Source organism: Artibeus jamaicensis, unplaced genomic scaffold (assembly GCF_021234435.1).
Source record: "Artibeus jamaicensis isolate MK-2021 breed Jamaican fruit bat unplaced genomic scaffold, CSHL_Jam_final scaffold_537, whole genome shotgun sequence".
NCBI lineage: Eukaryota > Metazoa > Chordata > Mammalia > Chiroptera > Phyllostomidae > Artibeus > Artibeus jamaicensis.
The window spans coordinates 14,731,270-14,745,227 of NW_026522047.1; the positions used below are offsets into that span (position 1 = coordinate 14,731,270).

Consider the following 13,958-nt stretch of genomic DNA (forward strand, 5'->3'; position numbering starts at 1 on the left):
GTAAAAAATAGCAACAACGAAGGGTAACAAGTAGCATGGCTGCATAGAACGGAGTTGTAATTATCTGCGTGAGGCACTGGGAGCCAGGGGGCGGACCCCGCCCCCTAACCCAAGGACGAAGCCTGGGGAAATGACACTTCAGGGACGCCTAAGCAGCCTTTGCCCGGGATTGGACGTTAGGGTTCCGTGAAGGGAGGAGGGAGGCCCACTCCAGATCCCTAGAATGGGGCAGAAGCTGTTCACAAAAGAACGGAATTCCAGAAGGCCCGCTGGAAATGGGAGACACAGGAGGGCTTCCCCGGGCAACTAAAGGCACAGCTTGTGCAGCAAACTTGAGAAACCGGGACATGAGGAATCGGGGGTGGAGAGTTCCCTAAAGAATGAGGCCAGAATTTTCTGTTTGAGTCAACTGATGCAGTGCCAAGTTTGTAAGTCCATTTACCAGTTCCTTTCAGATTTTTCTCTTCCTTTAGATTTCTCCCTTTCTGAGAAAATAAAATAGAGGGGTCCTTCCCATCCCCTTAGGCCTTGTGTTCTCATCTTCCCTCTTCTCTCCCGCCCCCACCGCTTTCCTGTCGGGCCCTCCCACGAAGCTGGGAAGCCCGGCCCCCTCCCCGCCAGCCCTACTCCCCAGCGGGAGTGGGAGGAACCTTGGAGGAACCCGGGCGGAACCCAAAGACGTGGGCGGGCCCTTTCCTGCCGGCGCGCTGTCGTAGGACGCTGTGACGTCAGAGGACATCCGGTCCGGCTTACACTGTCTGAAAGTGACTGTGTGTTCCTTCCTTGGGTCTCAGTACCTTCTATCCCCGGATCGTGGTTCCCGGGCCGGATTTGCAGTTGCTGCGGCCGGCGCCAAGCCACTCCCTGCGCTTGTACCCCCGGAGTGCGCCCGCCCTCCCCGCCAGGGTGAGCGAGGTTGGCCCGGAGCGCGCGCGAGGGAGGGTGTCCCGCGGGCGGGTGACGCTGTGGGTCCCCCGAGCCGCGTGGCACCTCCGCCGTCTCTCCTGGCCGCTGGGTATTCCGACGGCAGGCTTTCCTTCCAAAACTGCAGTGACCCCGTGTCTGTTTCCTCTTTTGGTGACACGGACCGTGTTTTGAAGTCGGAGCATTACTGGGGAGGGGCTTGAACCCACATAAGGCTGAGAAAAAAGAATTGATTCTTTAAATTTCCAGACCAAACTGGAGGAAAAAAAATGAGGCTCAATTTTCTTAGCGGAACCCCCCCTGGGGATGTAGAAAATACATCCGAATTATCACCCCGTGATTATTTCCTGTAGATTTTTTCATTTAAAGTACTGGAAGGGTGACCCAGTAGGTTTAGATATTACTTAAGGAACCAACTACTGAACTACATGACTTGATTTGTCTATATTTTTAAGTTGTAACTTTCCATCGCTTGGTTTTTGATTGGATATTCTAACATAAAAGTCGAAACCCAGAGTAGAAAAACTTGAGTGACTTGCGTTGTTTCCTGTAGCCGCAGGTGCATGATTTTGCTGTATTGTAATACGGCCTTTTGAATAAGCAGTGTAAATCTCTTAAAGGTGTGTTTTCTTGAAACTCTACCCATATGTCATGGACACACTTTGATTTTTGAATCAGAATGTTAATGTCTTCAGGGAGGTCACAGTCACTAGTGAAATTTGAGCCTATCCTTGGACATTTAGAATTTGTAAATGGTGACTAGGGCCTAGATGTCAAAATCTGTATTTTTAGGGATTTCCGCAGTTGATTTTTGAGAACCACTCTTAGGAAAGACTTAGAAAATATGTATCTTGAAGAATATTAAGAAATTTGAGATTCAGATTTAAAAGCAACCACAGAGCTAGCTACCTACTCATTCATCAGTGTTCTCTCTATATGCCAGGCAGGGCTGGGAGGCAAACACAGTCAGGAAAGATAGGGCTGGAATCCTCAGGGAACTTGTAGTTTTCAGATTAAAGAAAAGCCAAATGAAAATGTGCTGTTTATTGACACATTTTTTCAAAGGCAGGTTCAGTGCAGTTCTTTCTACTAAGTGTAGTTCTTTCAACTAATGGATGAAAACAGGTTTTAAATTTTAATAAGTTTCTTAGTTTATTTAAAATAGCGACCTGGTAGTTATATCCTCTCTGTTCTCTTGTGTTGAAAGGGGGAAAATGCCCAAGAAAAAGACTGGTGCGAGGAAGAAGGCCGAGAACCGCCGGGAACGGGAAAAACGGCTTCGAGCGTTGAGAAGCACCGTAGATTTAGCTAAGCACCCATGCAATGCTTCAATGGTAACAGCTTTTTGTGATGTCAGTTGATAGTTGAAAGACTATCACTATATCCATTATCTGAAAAACACCCGAGTAAAATTTTAGTGAATACTGTGTTGCTGGATGTATTTTATTGCATTTGGAATCTGTCAGAGGCCTATTCATTGTTTTCATTAACACCGAGTGGCAGTGAGTTTTGTTTGATTTTTGTCTTATAAAACCTAGCAGATTACCCACTGCCATGGCTACTGCTGGTGACAAATCAGTCTTGACCAAAGTATGGACTTGGATATTTGCGGAGAGTTTTGCAGCCTGTCGCCCCTTAAGTCAGGTTGTCCCATCAGTTGTAGCCCTTTCCTCTTGTACCATCTCTCTCAGCCAGTCTTTTTAACTCATTTGATTTCTTATTTCTAAACTTTGCATGGTTTTTGACATGTTTCCTGTTTCAAGTGGAACAGGAAAACCTTTCCTTGTGCCAAGTGGATTAGTCCTGATCATTTCTAGGTTTCCATGGTTGAAGTTGGGAAAAGCAGATTATGCCGGTGTCCCTCCTTTTCTGCCTTTGACCACGTTTCTCTGCGTTGTCCCACATTGCCCGAGTTCTGCTTCTCTGCTTGTTCTGTTGCCACCACTGCTCTTTTTTCTTCTCTTCATCAAAGGCACAGGAAATGTTCTTAGTTCCACAGCTGCCGTGCACCTCCTCTGTGCCAGGCACTGTGGGGGTACATGGGTGAGTGACACGGTCCTCTTTCCACAGGCTCGTGGATCAGCTGTTTTGTGCATTACTTGAGAACTGTTTGTTTATTAACGACAAGCCCACTTAAGGAGCCAGAGAGAATTATTAGAGTTTATTGAGTGAACCATGGGCTGACTTGTGTGGTTGGGCAGGGCAAGGATCTAGTGCAACATAGGATAGCTGGAACCTGGAATAGCCTGGCAGTCTTGTCTTTTGCTTGTTAGTTCTGGTTTTTCAGGTTGTCCCACTCCGTTTGGGTTCATAGGCGCCGGTGGCTCGTGTGTCTCCCATAAAAACTTTTGCCCGCAGAGAGGAAAGAACTCTGGTACTTTGGACTTGGGCAGGTGCCATTTCCAGGACTAACATTTATGGCTGGGGTAGGGGGTGGGGAGGCAGGATTACAGAGCACAGGACAGTGACAACTCCCTTCGGTGTGGAAGGGCCATTTCTAGAGACAAGGGGTGTGGGGCAGACAAAATAAGAAGTGACTCTTGCAAGTACAGATAATGACAGCCAGGCCTGGGTAAGTGTGGCAGTAGGGGTGTAGTTAGGACGAAGGGGACAGAGGTGAGTGTGGTGGGTACAGTTCACAGAAAGGGAGGGGTCGTCACCAGAACTTCCAACAGGTAAAGGCTGAGGAGGGACTTTTCGGGGCAAAGCCTTAGAATAAGGAAGGCATTGAAAAGAGAACAGGCATGTTTTGAGAATGGCTGACACAAGGTGCCTCGACTCTAAAGAGGATAGGCAGCAAGGTTTGAAAAGAGGTTAGGGACCAGGTTGTTGAGAATGTTTAATAACACGTTTAAAATTCGGGATTTTCTGTAAGCTTCATCACATTGTAGTCACTATGGTTTCTTATGTCTGTTCTTCATTTGTGTGATTCATTAAAAAAGCAACTACCTCTGAATTTACCCTCTTTTGTGAAAATACTACTGCTTTCTCTAGTGTGGTGTTCCCAAGGCGTACCTTTGTGATGTGTGGATGCTTTTGTGTCCTGGGGGAGGTCAGAGGGTTTGGGGACGTGTCACTTAAATCCTAACACAAAGGACAGGTCATTCTTTATAATGCAAGTAAATTTGCAATTTTCAGCCAGTAGAAAATTAATGTCTTATTTATATTTTACAGGAATGTGATAAGTGTCAGAGGTAAATTTTTATTTATTTTTCTATCTATATCTAATAATATAGACCCTCTGATCTTCTGTCTGATATTTACTGTATTTAAATTTTTTTTTTACATGACAAGGCGGCAGAAGAATAGAGCATTTTGCTACTTTTGTAATTCTGTACAGAAGTTACCGATTTGTGCGCAGTGTGGTAAGTAGGTGATAACTGAGGGCACCTGCCTTTGCTTTTACCTGACATTGGTTTGCAGTTAATCAATATGAAGCTGTGGGCTTACCATCGTTTGCAGTAATGTCATGCCTCACCACAAATAAAATAACAAAATGTTATTTGGCCTACCAAAACACTGTCAAGTCTCGATTTTGTCTTTGACATGATGCTGGAAGATAAGTCAGATACAGGTTAGATATAGGTTACCAACATGCTTTTTTAACATCGAAAGGTCAGATTTCAGACTAATAATATTGGGGGTTCCTGAATTTCTAATGCTGTTACCCTTAGTCTTGTCAATATTGTTTATTTTTCTAAATTTTGATTCCTGCAGATACTGCCTACAGTATGTTAGACCATCGGGAATAATTTCATTCCACATTTACCTGGTGCCGGTTTTTGCGAGTAGTTATTTTTCTGTTTGGCGTTTAGCATATGATCCTTGAGTTTTCTCACATACATTCCCAAGTCACCGGAATAGAGTTCCTAAGCCACATACTCAGTTGTATACGTGGAAACTTGTATTAAGAATAAATGATCATTCAGAGTAAACTAAATGGCAGTTCACAGAACAAGTTTGGCGTTTGTCAAATAGTCTTCCTCAGAATACATGAGATATTAATAAGTATTTCTTAGCACAAGGTATACCTTTGAGAAATGCAGCTTGTTTCTCCCCTGCCTTCCCGTTGGGGAGATTTCTGCTACACAGTTTCTGAAGACCTGCAGCAGAGAAGTACAGTGACTCTCTCTAAACTTCCATTTGAGCAAATACCCCTCTGGTTTTGGGATAATAGTTTCAGATGGAACACATTTTGGGACATGCTCGTTTGAATGGGTTTGCATATGATAACAGTGCAGAAAGCTTAGAGCTATATCCCTGAATATCTCTAGTGTAGGTCTAGCTTTCGCAGAAGACATTGTTAATGAAAGACATAATTAATGAAAAAAGAGAATACTGGTTTAGATAGACCACTTATCTGCCAATTTTTATATCCTTATTTTACAAAAGAAATGAAAATAGTTTATGGAGAAGATTAAATTCTTGCTAGGACCTTCCCATACTTTCAGTGTTGTTAAGCTGAAGTTTTGTAGTGCTATGTTCGGGGGCACTTCCCGCTTACTGGTTCTTGTACCGAGTGTTAGACATGGGACGGTTGGGTAGCCGCCGCCTCATTTCCAATTTCTCTTTCTTCCCGTTACCTGTTTGGCTTCGATCCTCGGGTAGTCAGGGTAATGGAAAACTGAGTACCTTCCATTTCTTTCATGTTCCACTTTGTGGAGTGTGAAATGGGTGGTTAATGTGCCAACATTAATCCTCACATAGTATATGAGAAGCCAATTTCCTGGCAGTGTTTTGGGTTGTAATTTGATGCTACATCAGAATTTTTGTGGCCGTATTGTGATTTTTAGCTCTATCACCCTGTTCCTGATTTTTGTGTCCACTTGGGGACTATTAGAAAATTTCATTGGAAAAATCTTTACTTGGAGGCTGTGTTTGTAAATTTTTACATATGAATACATTTGAAAAGTGAACCAGATAAGATGCATAATCACGGTTTGGTTTGGTTTGGTTTGGTTTGAGATGTTTTGTAGGAAGATGTAAGCAAAAACTTTAAATCAGATAGTTTTTATTGTGAATTATGAAGTTAAATTCATTTTAAAGCATAGCTTTTTAAAAATGTTTTCATTCATCTGAAAATTTATCAGATTTTAAACTGCTAAAATGGTTAGGTTATAAAACATAACCTGAATTTTCTGATTTTATTACAGATAGGAATTAACATACATGTATAACTTTAGTGTGCTATAGATTTTTAATAAATTTCTAATCTCAAAAGGTTTGACTCAGATAATGAGATCTCAGTTCTGTCCATTTCCTATTTTTGGTTATGTGAACAGTAAACTGCTAATTCCTATCCATTTAAAATTATCCCCATAGGACCTTAGGCTAAAGAGGAGAATTAATGAATACTTGCATGTACTACTTTGCAAGGCTAATAGTGCAAACTTGTTTCTTTACCAGGGAAAACCAAGTGCATGATGAAGTCATCGGACTGTGTCATAAAGCATGCTGGTGTGTACAGTACTGGCCTCGCGATGGTGGTAAGCTTGTCGTCCTCTCCTAGACCAGCGATTTGCACCGGGCGCCACAAGAATTGGTAAAGCATGCAGCGCCTGGGTATTCAGTCAGGGGCACTGACCTCCTTTCCCTTAGACTGTCCAATAACAAGTGACAACAGCCAACACAATAATAGCCATCTGGTGTGAGTAAACAAAAATTACACTTTTTTGGTCAGATTCGCTAAAAATACATTTTTTGGTGTGTTTCAGAATTTTAGCAATTAGTTGATGTGTGCTGTAAAACAGAAAGGTTGGAAATCACTGTTTTAGGCTAGTAGGTGTCTGATGATAAGAAAATGTCGTTCTGACCAATGGTTATTTTTCGTAACCACTGTATTTTATCACCATATAATCACAGTTTTGTCTCTTGGTTCACTCAGTCCGTAGTTACCTAGATTATCTAGAAACATGCTGGTTTTTGATTGCGTCCTTTTTTCTTATTTGGAAACATACAAGGAATGAAAACTTATTTAATGTTGGCTTAAACAGAAATTCATTTGTCAGTGGCACCTTTCTGATGCGTCTTAATTAGACTTCATAGACTGTCATACCGGAAGCCCTGTTCAGGCTGTTGGTGAAGTAAGCAACTTGGTTCCAGAAGAACCTGCAGTTAATAGTTTTTTAAAGCTTTATATATTTTTTAAAAGTACATACTTAGTATAGTTATTTATAATTTCTTCATTACATGCAGTTTTCTAAGGAAGTTTATTGTTTTAAATAATAAAAACATGTTTCGTGTGATGTATTTTGGTCTTTTTTACTAAAAAGTTATTCTTTTAACCAGTTTCACTGCACCATGTGATTTTTATGCTCAGGTCCACATTTCAGCCCACAATGAAAATAATACTGTTTTAGTCAAGCAGAATATTTATTTGTAGTAACTTTTCAAGAACACATAATTTTTCATTAAGAAGCAGGTCTTTATTTGATATATTTCGTGTATGCATATCTTACAGATGCAAGGAGCTAGAATTCATAATCATATTGTGAATTCTTTAGTTTAAATATAGGATTGTCATGTTACGTTTCAAAAACCAGTCAGATTCAGAACCTATCATAATCTTCCTTGGTAGCTTGCTAATGTCTAAATTTACCAAACACTCCTTAATTCACTGAGTTGTATGAATCTTTACGATCTTTTCTTACATAAAGCAAGCATTAAAGGAAAATCATGAGTCATTAGTTACACATTCTAGAAAAATGATTTGCCTGCGAGGATCCCTTCTCCTTTCCCTTGTCTCTGCCCGGCTTTGCCCTGAGGGCCTGACGGGACCATGGCACTCTCACCTGGTCGCTTCCCTTCGGTTTGGCCACCGAGAGACCCTGGCAGGATAGCCGAAGACAGAAGGACAATGCCACCTGGGTCTTTATTGTCCCAGCTCACTGCCGACCAGGTTGTCCTGGTTGGGACGTGGATTGGCACAGTTCCTCTCCATGTGGCTCTCTCATGGGGTTCTGGGAACTCCCTCTCGTCTCTTCAGGCCCAGGGGTGGCAACTGCATCACCCCGTGATGTCTTCTCCTGAGCCCGTCCCTGTCCTTTGTAAACGACCTCTTCTGATCTTCTGGATTTTCCGGGGTAGTGTGCCATCTATCTCTTTGTTGTTGGAACCCTGAGTAATCCAGGGAACATTGGAGGATTGGGTAGCCACACCGACACTCCATTTTTACAAGTCACAAAACATCTTTCCTATTTGTTCTGCACTGTTTTTATTGCAGAGCCTTGAGTGGTACACCACTGATCCGAGGTTCAGAAGACCTGGATTTAAATCCCAGCCCCTCCGTGATGCAGCTCATGCCCCTGGTCCTCCTCTGTACAGGGAAGACTGCTCAGTTCACTGACATCTGTTCTAGCTTTTAACAGTCTGTTGACCTAGGTCATTGAAAAATGCAGCCTTACTGTCCTACTTCATGTAGAATCGGAGGGTCTTGCCCTATCATTAGTTCTGTAGTTTTTACAATATTTTATTTTAATTTCTTTCACAAAGAAACACGATCATTGATTCAAAGCATAAGTTGCCTTAGAAGAAGAAAAGACGTTGACAGAAGCTTAATATTTTCTCTAAGTTGTTCTACAAATTTTCTGAAGTCGGAAATACTGGTATTTGAAAACACTCAGTTTAGTTGCTGGAATTGCTGTGGACAAGGGCGCTCGAGCTGCGGGCTCCGGGCTGCATCTGAGCTCTGATTCAGGAGTCAGAGGCCGCACTCCAGCTCCTGGACGGACTGCGGTGGTCGGTGTTGGCGTCTGCGGGGGGGGCTTCCCCCGACTGCTGCTTCTTTTGATGTTTAGCTAAGATCTGTGTATTATCAGTAGCTATTGGTGCAGTGGTTTTCAGAGAACCCCTTTAATTCTGGCTTAAAGAGTAAATGTTTTTCTTCAGTGGAGCCACCCACTGTCACTGAGGGTTGGTAAGTGCTCAGTGTGTACAACTTTGATGGCGATTTTCAACCTTTTTCATCTCATGGCACACATGAACTAGTTAATAAAATTCAGCAGCACACCAAAGGCGTATTTATTGCTGATCTGACCAAAACCAAAAATAGCTATAGTTTTTACTGAATTTCAAAAAAATAATGTAATTAGCTACCCTTTTGGCTCCAAAGTGACTTTTAAAAAAGTCAGGTGCCTATACTTGTATAAAAGGATTTCTGGTACCAGAATTAACCAATCAGCTGGAGCCTAATTTTGCAGTGTGACCAGTGAGATGCAACTGTTATGTGACCTCTACACTTATGGTCCAAGACCGCATTCACACAGACGTCTTTTGTTGTGTCAGCTGTTGTCGTTTTTTAATTTGACAGACTAAGAGAAAAGAGGTCAGTGCCCCTAACTAAATAGTCAGGTGTTGTATATTTTAAAAATTCTGTGGCACACCTGTTGAAATTCGTTGGGTTAGATAATAGCTGTAGTCACTCAAGTGACAAAGACGAACCTTTTGTGCTCCTTGGTTGTAGGGTGCCATATGCGACTTCTGTGAAGCTTGGGTCTGTCACGGCAGGAAATGTCTCAGCACGCACGCCTGTGCCTGCCCTCTTACTGATGCCGAGTGCGTGGAGTGTGAGCGGGGTGTCTGGGACCACGGTGAGTGAGCGCGCACCGGAGTCACTTCTGCTCTGAGTGAAGGCGATTTTGTAGCACCCTGGATACCCTCTGTAAGGCTCTTCAGGATACGGCCAACCCTAACCACTGGCACTGTTTCGCTTATCAGTTTGGTTGGGAAAGGGATTTCCACTAGCAGTAGCAGTCAGCTAGTAGCTAGGATTATTGACCAAAACAGGCAGGGAGGGGAGTGATAGGAGAGCAGGCGTCTCTGAGCATTGGGTTACACATGCGTATCCGGGGGTAGTGGGGTCCGCTGTCTTGTGGCTCATTTTGGCAGTTTTTACTATAGCCTTTACCAGAACAGAAACTCCCGTGTCATCCTGCTGTAAGTCTGAAATAACTCGCCATCGTTTTTGAGCAGTTCTATAGATAATGAGTTTTTTAAATTAAAGCTTATCATATTTACATTTTCGGGTTTTGTTTTTAATCTAATAGGAGGCAGAATATTCAGTTGTTCCTTTTGCCAAAACTTTCTCTGTGAAGACGACCAATTTGAACATCAAGCCAGCTGCCAGGTTTTAGAGGCGGAGACGTTTAAGTGTAAGTTTTTATATAGTAGATGTTCTTTATACCCAAGTTTCTTAACAGTCTTAAGTGTTAAAACAGTGAAAAAGGATCAATTCTGTGGGATTTATCTTAGATCAAGTATAGATCGGGGGGAAATAGTGTTTTTATTCCAAGTTTGAATCTGGATGTATGTATTTTTCCCCATAGGTGTTTCATGCAATCGGCTTGGTCAACATTCTTGTCTTCGGTGTAAGGTATATTTGTGTGTTTATTTTTGTTTTGTTTTTAATCTCCATTCTTCATGACTGTTCCTTTATAGCTATTATTACTCTACATTCTACAAGGATCCTTAAACATTTTGTTTAGTTCTTTTATTCTAGAAATTGTGGAATTGAGAAAGCTTAGTGACTTTCCGAAGGCCATCCACGGGGCTTGCCTCTGGGTTGACAGTGGCGCACTCTGGTCTTAGCTCAGGCCTGTGCACCTGAGGTTTCTGGGGGACGGTCTGACCACAGTGGTGGGAGCGAGGTTTAATTAATGGCAGAATGCACTTGGCTTAGGAGAGTGCAGATTTCCATCATGTTTTCTCTCCTCGGAACTCGTCTCCAGCATTTCTTTTGTCAAAGTCTCTAAAGAGATGCAGCCGATTCACTTCCACTCGGAAACATTTCTCTGGTACTTGCTGATATTCCTGACCTTCTGTTATTCTCTCCCCACTTTGCCCCAGTTTTGTGTGTGCTGTCTCCTCTGCCTTAGCTTCCTCTTCCATCTTTACCGCACCCCCCTCTCCTTCAGATCTCAGCTGGGTCTTCATGTTTTCTTTCCCGAATCCTCTACCGGGTTGAGCACCCCTCTGCCCTTCTGTTTCAGTGCGCAGTGCCTTACAGTAGCCTCTCTGCCTGTGTGTGGCCACACTTAGCGTGTACACCAGGCACATGCGCTCTTCACCAAGTGTCATCAGGGCCTTGGGAGCGCTGATATGTGGATGGATGAATTAGTGTGTGTGCGTCGTCCCCTGAGGAGAGTTTCGGCATCAGGTTGGGTCGTAGATCCGAAGAGTTGTGGGAAAGACCTTCCCTCGTGAATTGAAGGTCAAGAGTGAGCCAGTCCAAACAAAACCCCTAATCTCTGCCCTAAGAAGGCATGTGTTCAAACCTCCTTGAAGGATTGAATGAGGTCTTTGTGCATTTTTAGAATGACTTGTTTATTGTTTATTTTTACTTGTCCTGTGCAGGCCTGTTTCTGTGACGACCATACAAGGAGCAAGGTGTTCAAACAGGAGAAAGGAAAGCAGCCGCCCTGCCCGAAATGCGGCCACGAGACGCAGGAGACCAAGGACCTCAGCATGTCAAGTAAGGCCCTTCTTCAGAGTCGGGCGCTGGTTCTGCTTTCACACTTAGAAAAGATTTAGAAAAGATGTATCTCCTTTTTCTATTTTTGTTTTGCCATTTTCCTATTTGAAAAGATGAATGTGTTCTCCTAAGGAAGTGGAATTTTACAGCCTTGGAAAATATATGGGTAAAATTTCCCAATTTAACTTAAGAAACATATTGTTCACTTTGATATTTGGCATTTGCCTCAGCTAATGACACGGTGAATACTGAAATTTAAGACCGAAAAAAGTAGTTTTTCTATTTTTGCCGAGGCTTCCTTGTTAAATAATTGAGTAGCTATAAATCCTTACTACTCAAGTGCTGGTAGTCTTTAGTACTTGAAAGTTGGAATTCATTCTGAGGCTATTCTTTGGCGTGTAGTATTGGAGCAGTTGTGCTTATTATGTGCCACGTCACTGCTGTAGGGAATTGCTCTCTAGTTTTTATGTAGCTCTTCTGTGAAGGAACAAGACTGTCATACACACTTGTAGTAATGCAACTAACAGTTTGTTAAAGAGAATTTGACTCTTTAGCAAACATATCAGAATGGAATCATAATTCTAAATGACTTTGTTTAGTCAGAGATGCAGTTCTACAACGAGCTGAGACTGAAGATTTTGCTGATTTTTTTGTTGCACCAAACTTTGTGTTGCTAGTAAAAAGAAATGAAAGCTTTGTCCTCTAGGACATCTCAATTATAAAATTGCTCTCAAGAAAAAGACAACGTGAAATCAACTTTTCTGATTTGAAAATAAACTTTTAATTCATCAAACGAAGGGCATTTTATTTTAATTTTTAACATCTGGAGAGTGCTGTTCTTACTTTGTTTCCCAGCTTTTTCTAGATTTAATGAAATGACACCATCACCTTCACTATTGCGTGTAGCGTGTGTGTAGACTCCAAGTAGGATACAACTGATGGTGGTTTTTTAAGGTCTTCTTTCTTCCCAATTAAATACTAAGTTAGGAAATTAGGAAAAATGTCGCTTACTCTTTCACTTGGGAGGAAGCAGCAGCCAATGAGGTTCATGTTACTGTATGTTGTGGAGGAAGATGGGGATGCAGAGAATGGGAACGGATAAGGTACCATGTACTGCTCTGTGTTTTGTAGCGCGCTCCCTGAAATTTGGCAGGCAGACTGGAGGCGAAGAGGGAGATGGAGCTTCAGGGTACGATGGCTATTGGAAGAACCTTTCATCCGATAAGTATGGTGACACCAGCTACCAGGATGAGGACGATGACTATGAAGCAGAGGATGATGAAGAGGAGGAAGATGAAGGTGGAAAGGATTCAGATGCTGAGTCATCAGATCTGTTTACTAATTTAAATTTAGGAAGGACCTATGCCAGTGGCTATGCGCACTATGAGGAACAAGAGAGCTAGGAGAGCTGCCTGCTCATTGGTGGCCTTGTCTGAGAGGAAGTGCCCAGGAAAGCCAGTGCGTGGTGAGTTGTGTGAGGATGTTCGGAAGTACCGTCACTTAGCCTTGCTCAAAAGTCACAGTTACTGGGGCAAGGAGCAGGGCGTAGCATTTTTATAGGAACTGATAATCAGGCTTATAGTGTAAGAAAAATGAATTTCAACTGAGATATTTATTACTACAAGCAGTGCAGCATCATGGATTGGATTTGTACTGATTGCAGGAATGTGGTAGGCTTTGCCAGTTAGATACATATATAGGGTAAAGGAATAGGAGGGTAATATATAGGAAATTAAATTGCTCTTTTTATGAAAAACACTGCTTATGAGTTCATTCTGTCTGACTTTTTAATATATAATGGGTAAAATGGGTTATTGTATTTTTCTTTGTATGTCCCCAGGATACTTATCAGATGTTATGTGCTAAATTTTCATTAAATCTTCACATTATCTTACATGGTCGTGATATGTATGCTTTAGCAATTGACTGGTTTATTTCTTCACAATGTTTTTTTTTTGATCAGTACTGCTGATGCAGAAATGTACCGACGGGTAGCTCCATAGCCAATTTTCAGACCCAGTCAGAAATAGTGTCACACAGATGCTTTACCCAGGAAATTTCACTTCTTTTTGAATAAATCTAGTATTACAGTACATACTTTTGATACTTAATTTCTTGTTCTAGATTTTTTAAACTTTGAAAAGCATTCTAATATTCTTGACAGTCTGTTTGCTTCATTTTTTGTCTGATATGCAAAATAAGTAGCAGAGACTCCTACCTTGGCAGACAGAGTCACACAGCCAGACCCGTCCCTCACGGCGGAGGCGGGCAGCGGACAGTGGCCGACACAAGACCCAGCTGTTACAACTTAAGGCTGTCAGTGAGTTCGGGCGGAGTGGGAGAAAGAAATGCATTATCGGACCGGCTGGCATTTGAGAAGTACGGAGAAAATTGTAGCTCTGAGGATAACAGGGTTGGATGGTTATTGCTGACTGTTCTTACTCTATGGAAACATAATGAACAGCTGAGGGCAATGACAGGCCGTGGAAAAGCAGGTGCGACAGCCAGAGGGCCTCTGGATGCACGCAGAAAAAGCTTTTATCTCTTACAGCAGCAGGATGTAATA

General features: G+C 42.4%; 1 protein-coding gene across 2 annotated transcripts; it reads left to right on the top strand.

The window, feature by feature from the left end:
* The first annotated feature begins 231 nt into the window (after positions 1-231).
* ZNF330 (zinc finger protein 330) lies at positions 232-13,286 on the top strand. Of its 2 annotated transcripts, XM_053658569.1 has the most exons (11): positions 233-428; positions 795-906; positions 2,132-2,258; positions 4,099-4,118; positions 4,219-4,289; positions 6,331-6,410; positions 9,386-9,512; positions 9,969-10,073; positions 10,248-10,294; positions 11,275-11,392; positions 12,524-13,286. In XM_053658569.1, the coding sequence occupies exons 1-11, from the start codon at positions 413-415 to the stop codon at positions 12,793-12,795; spliced, it is 1,095 nt and encodes a 364-aa protein (XP_053514544.1). In that variant the 5' UTR covers positions 233-412; the 3' UTR covers positions 12,796-13,286. The 2 variants fall into 2 exon arrangements, with proteins under 2 accessions (XP_036981984.2, XP_053514544.1); XM_037126089.2 differs by lacking the exon at positions 795-906 and having other exon boundaries at positions 232-428.
* Positions 13,287-13,958: the final 672 nt, after the last annotated feature.

Bases quoted from the DNA above. Each gene is read 5' to 3' on its own strand.
- ZNF330 (XM_053658569.1), top strand. The intron at 2,259-4,098 runs GTAACAGCTTTT...TATATTTTACAG, and splicing joins ACCCATGCAATGCTTCAATG to GAATGTGATAAGTGTCAGAG. The intron at 11,393-12,523 runs GTAAGGCCCTTC...TGTGTTTTGTAG, and splicing joins CAAGGACCTCAGCATGTCAA to CGCGCTCCCTGAAATTTGGC.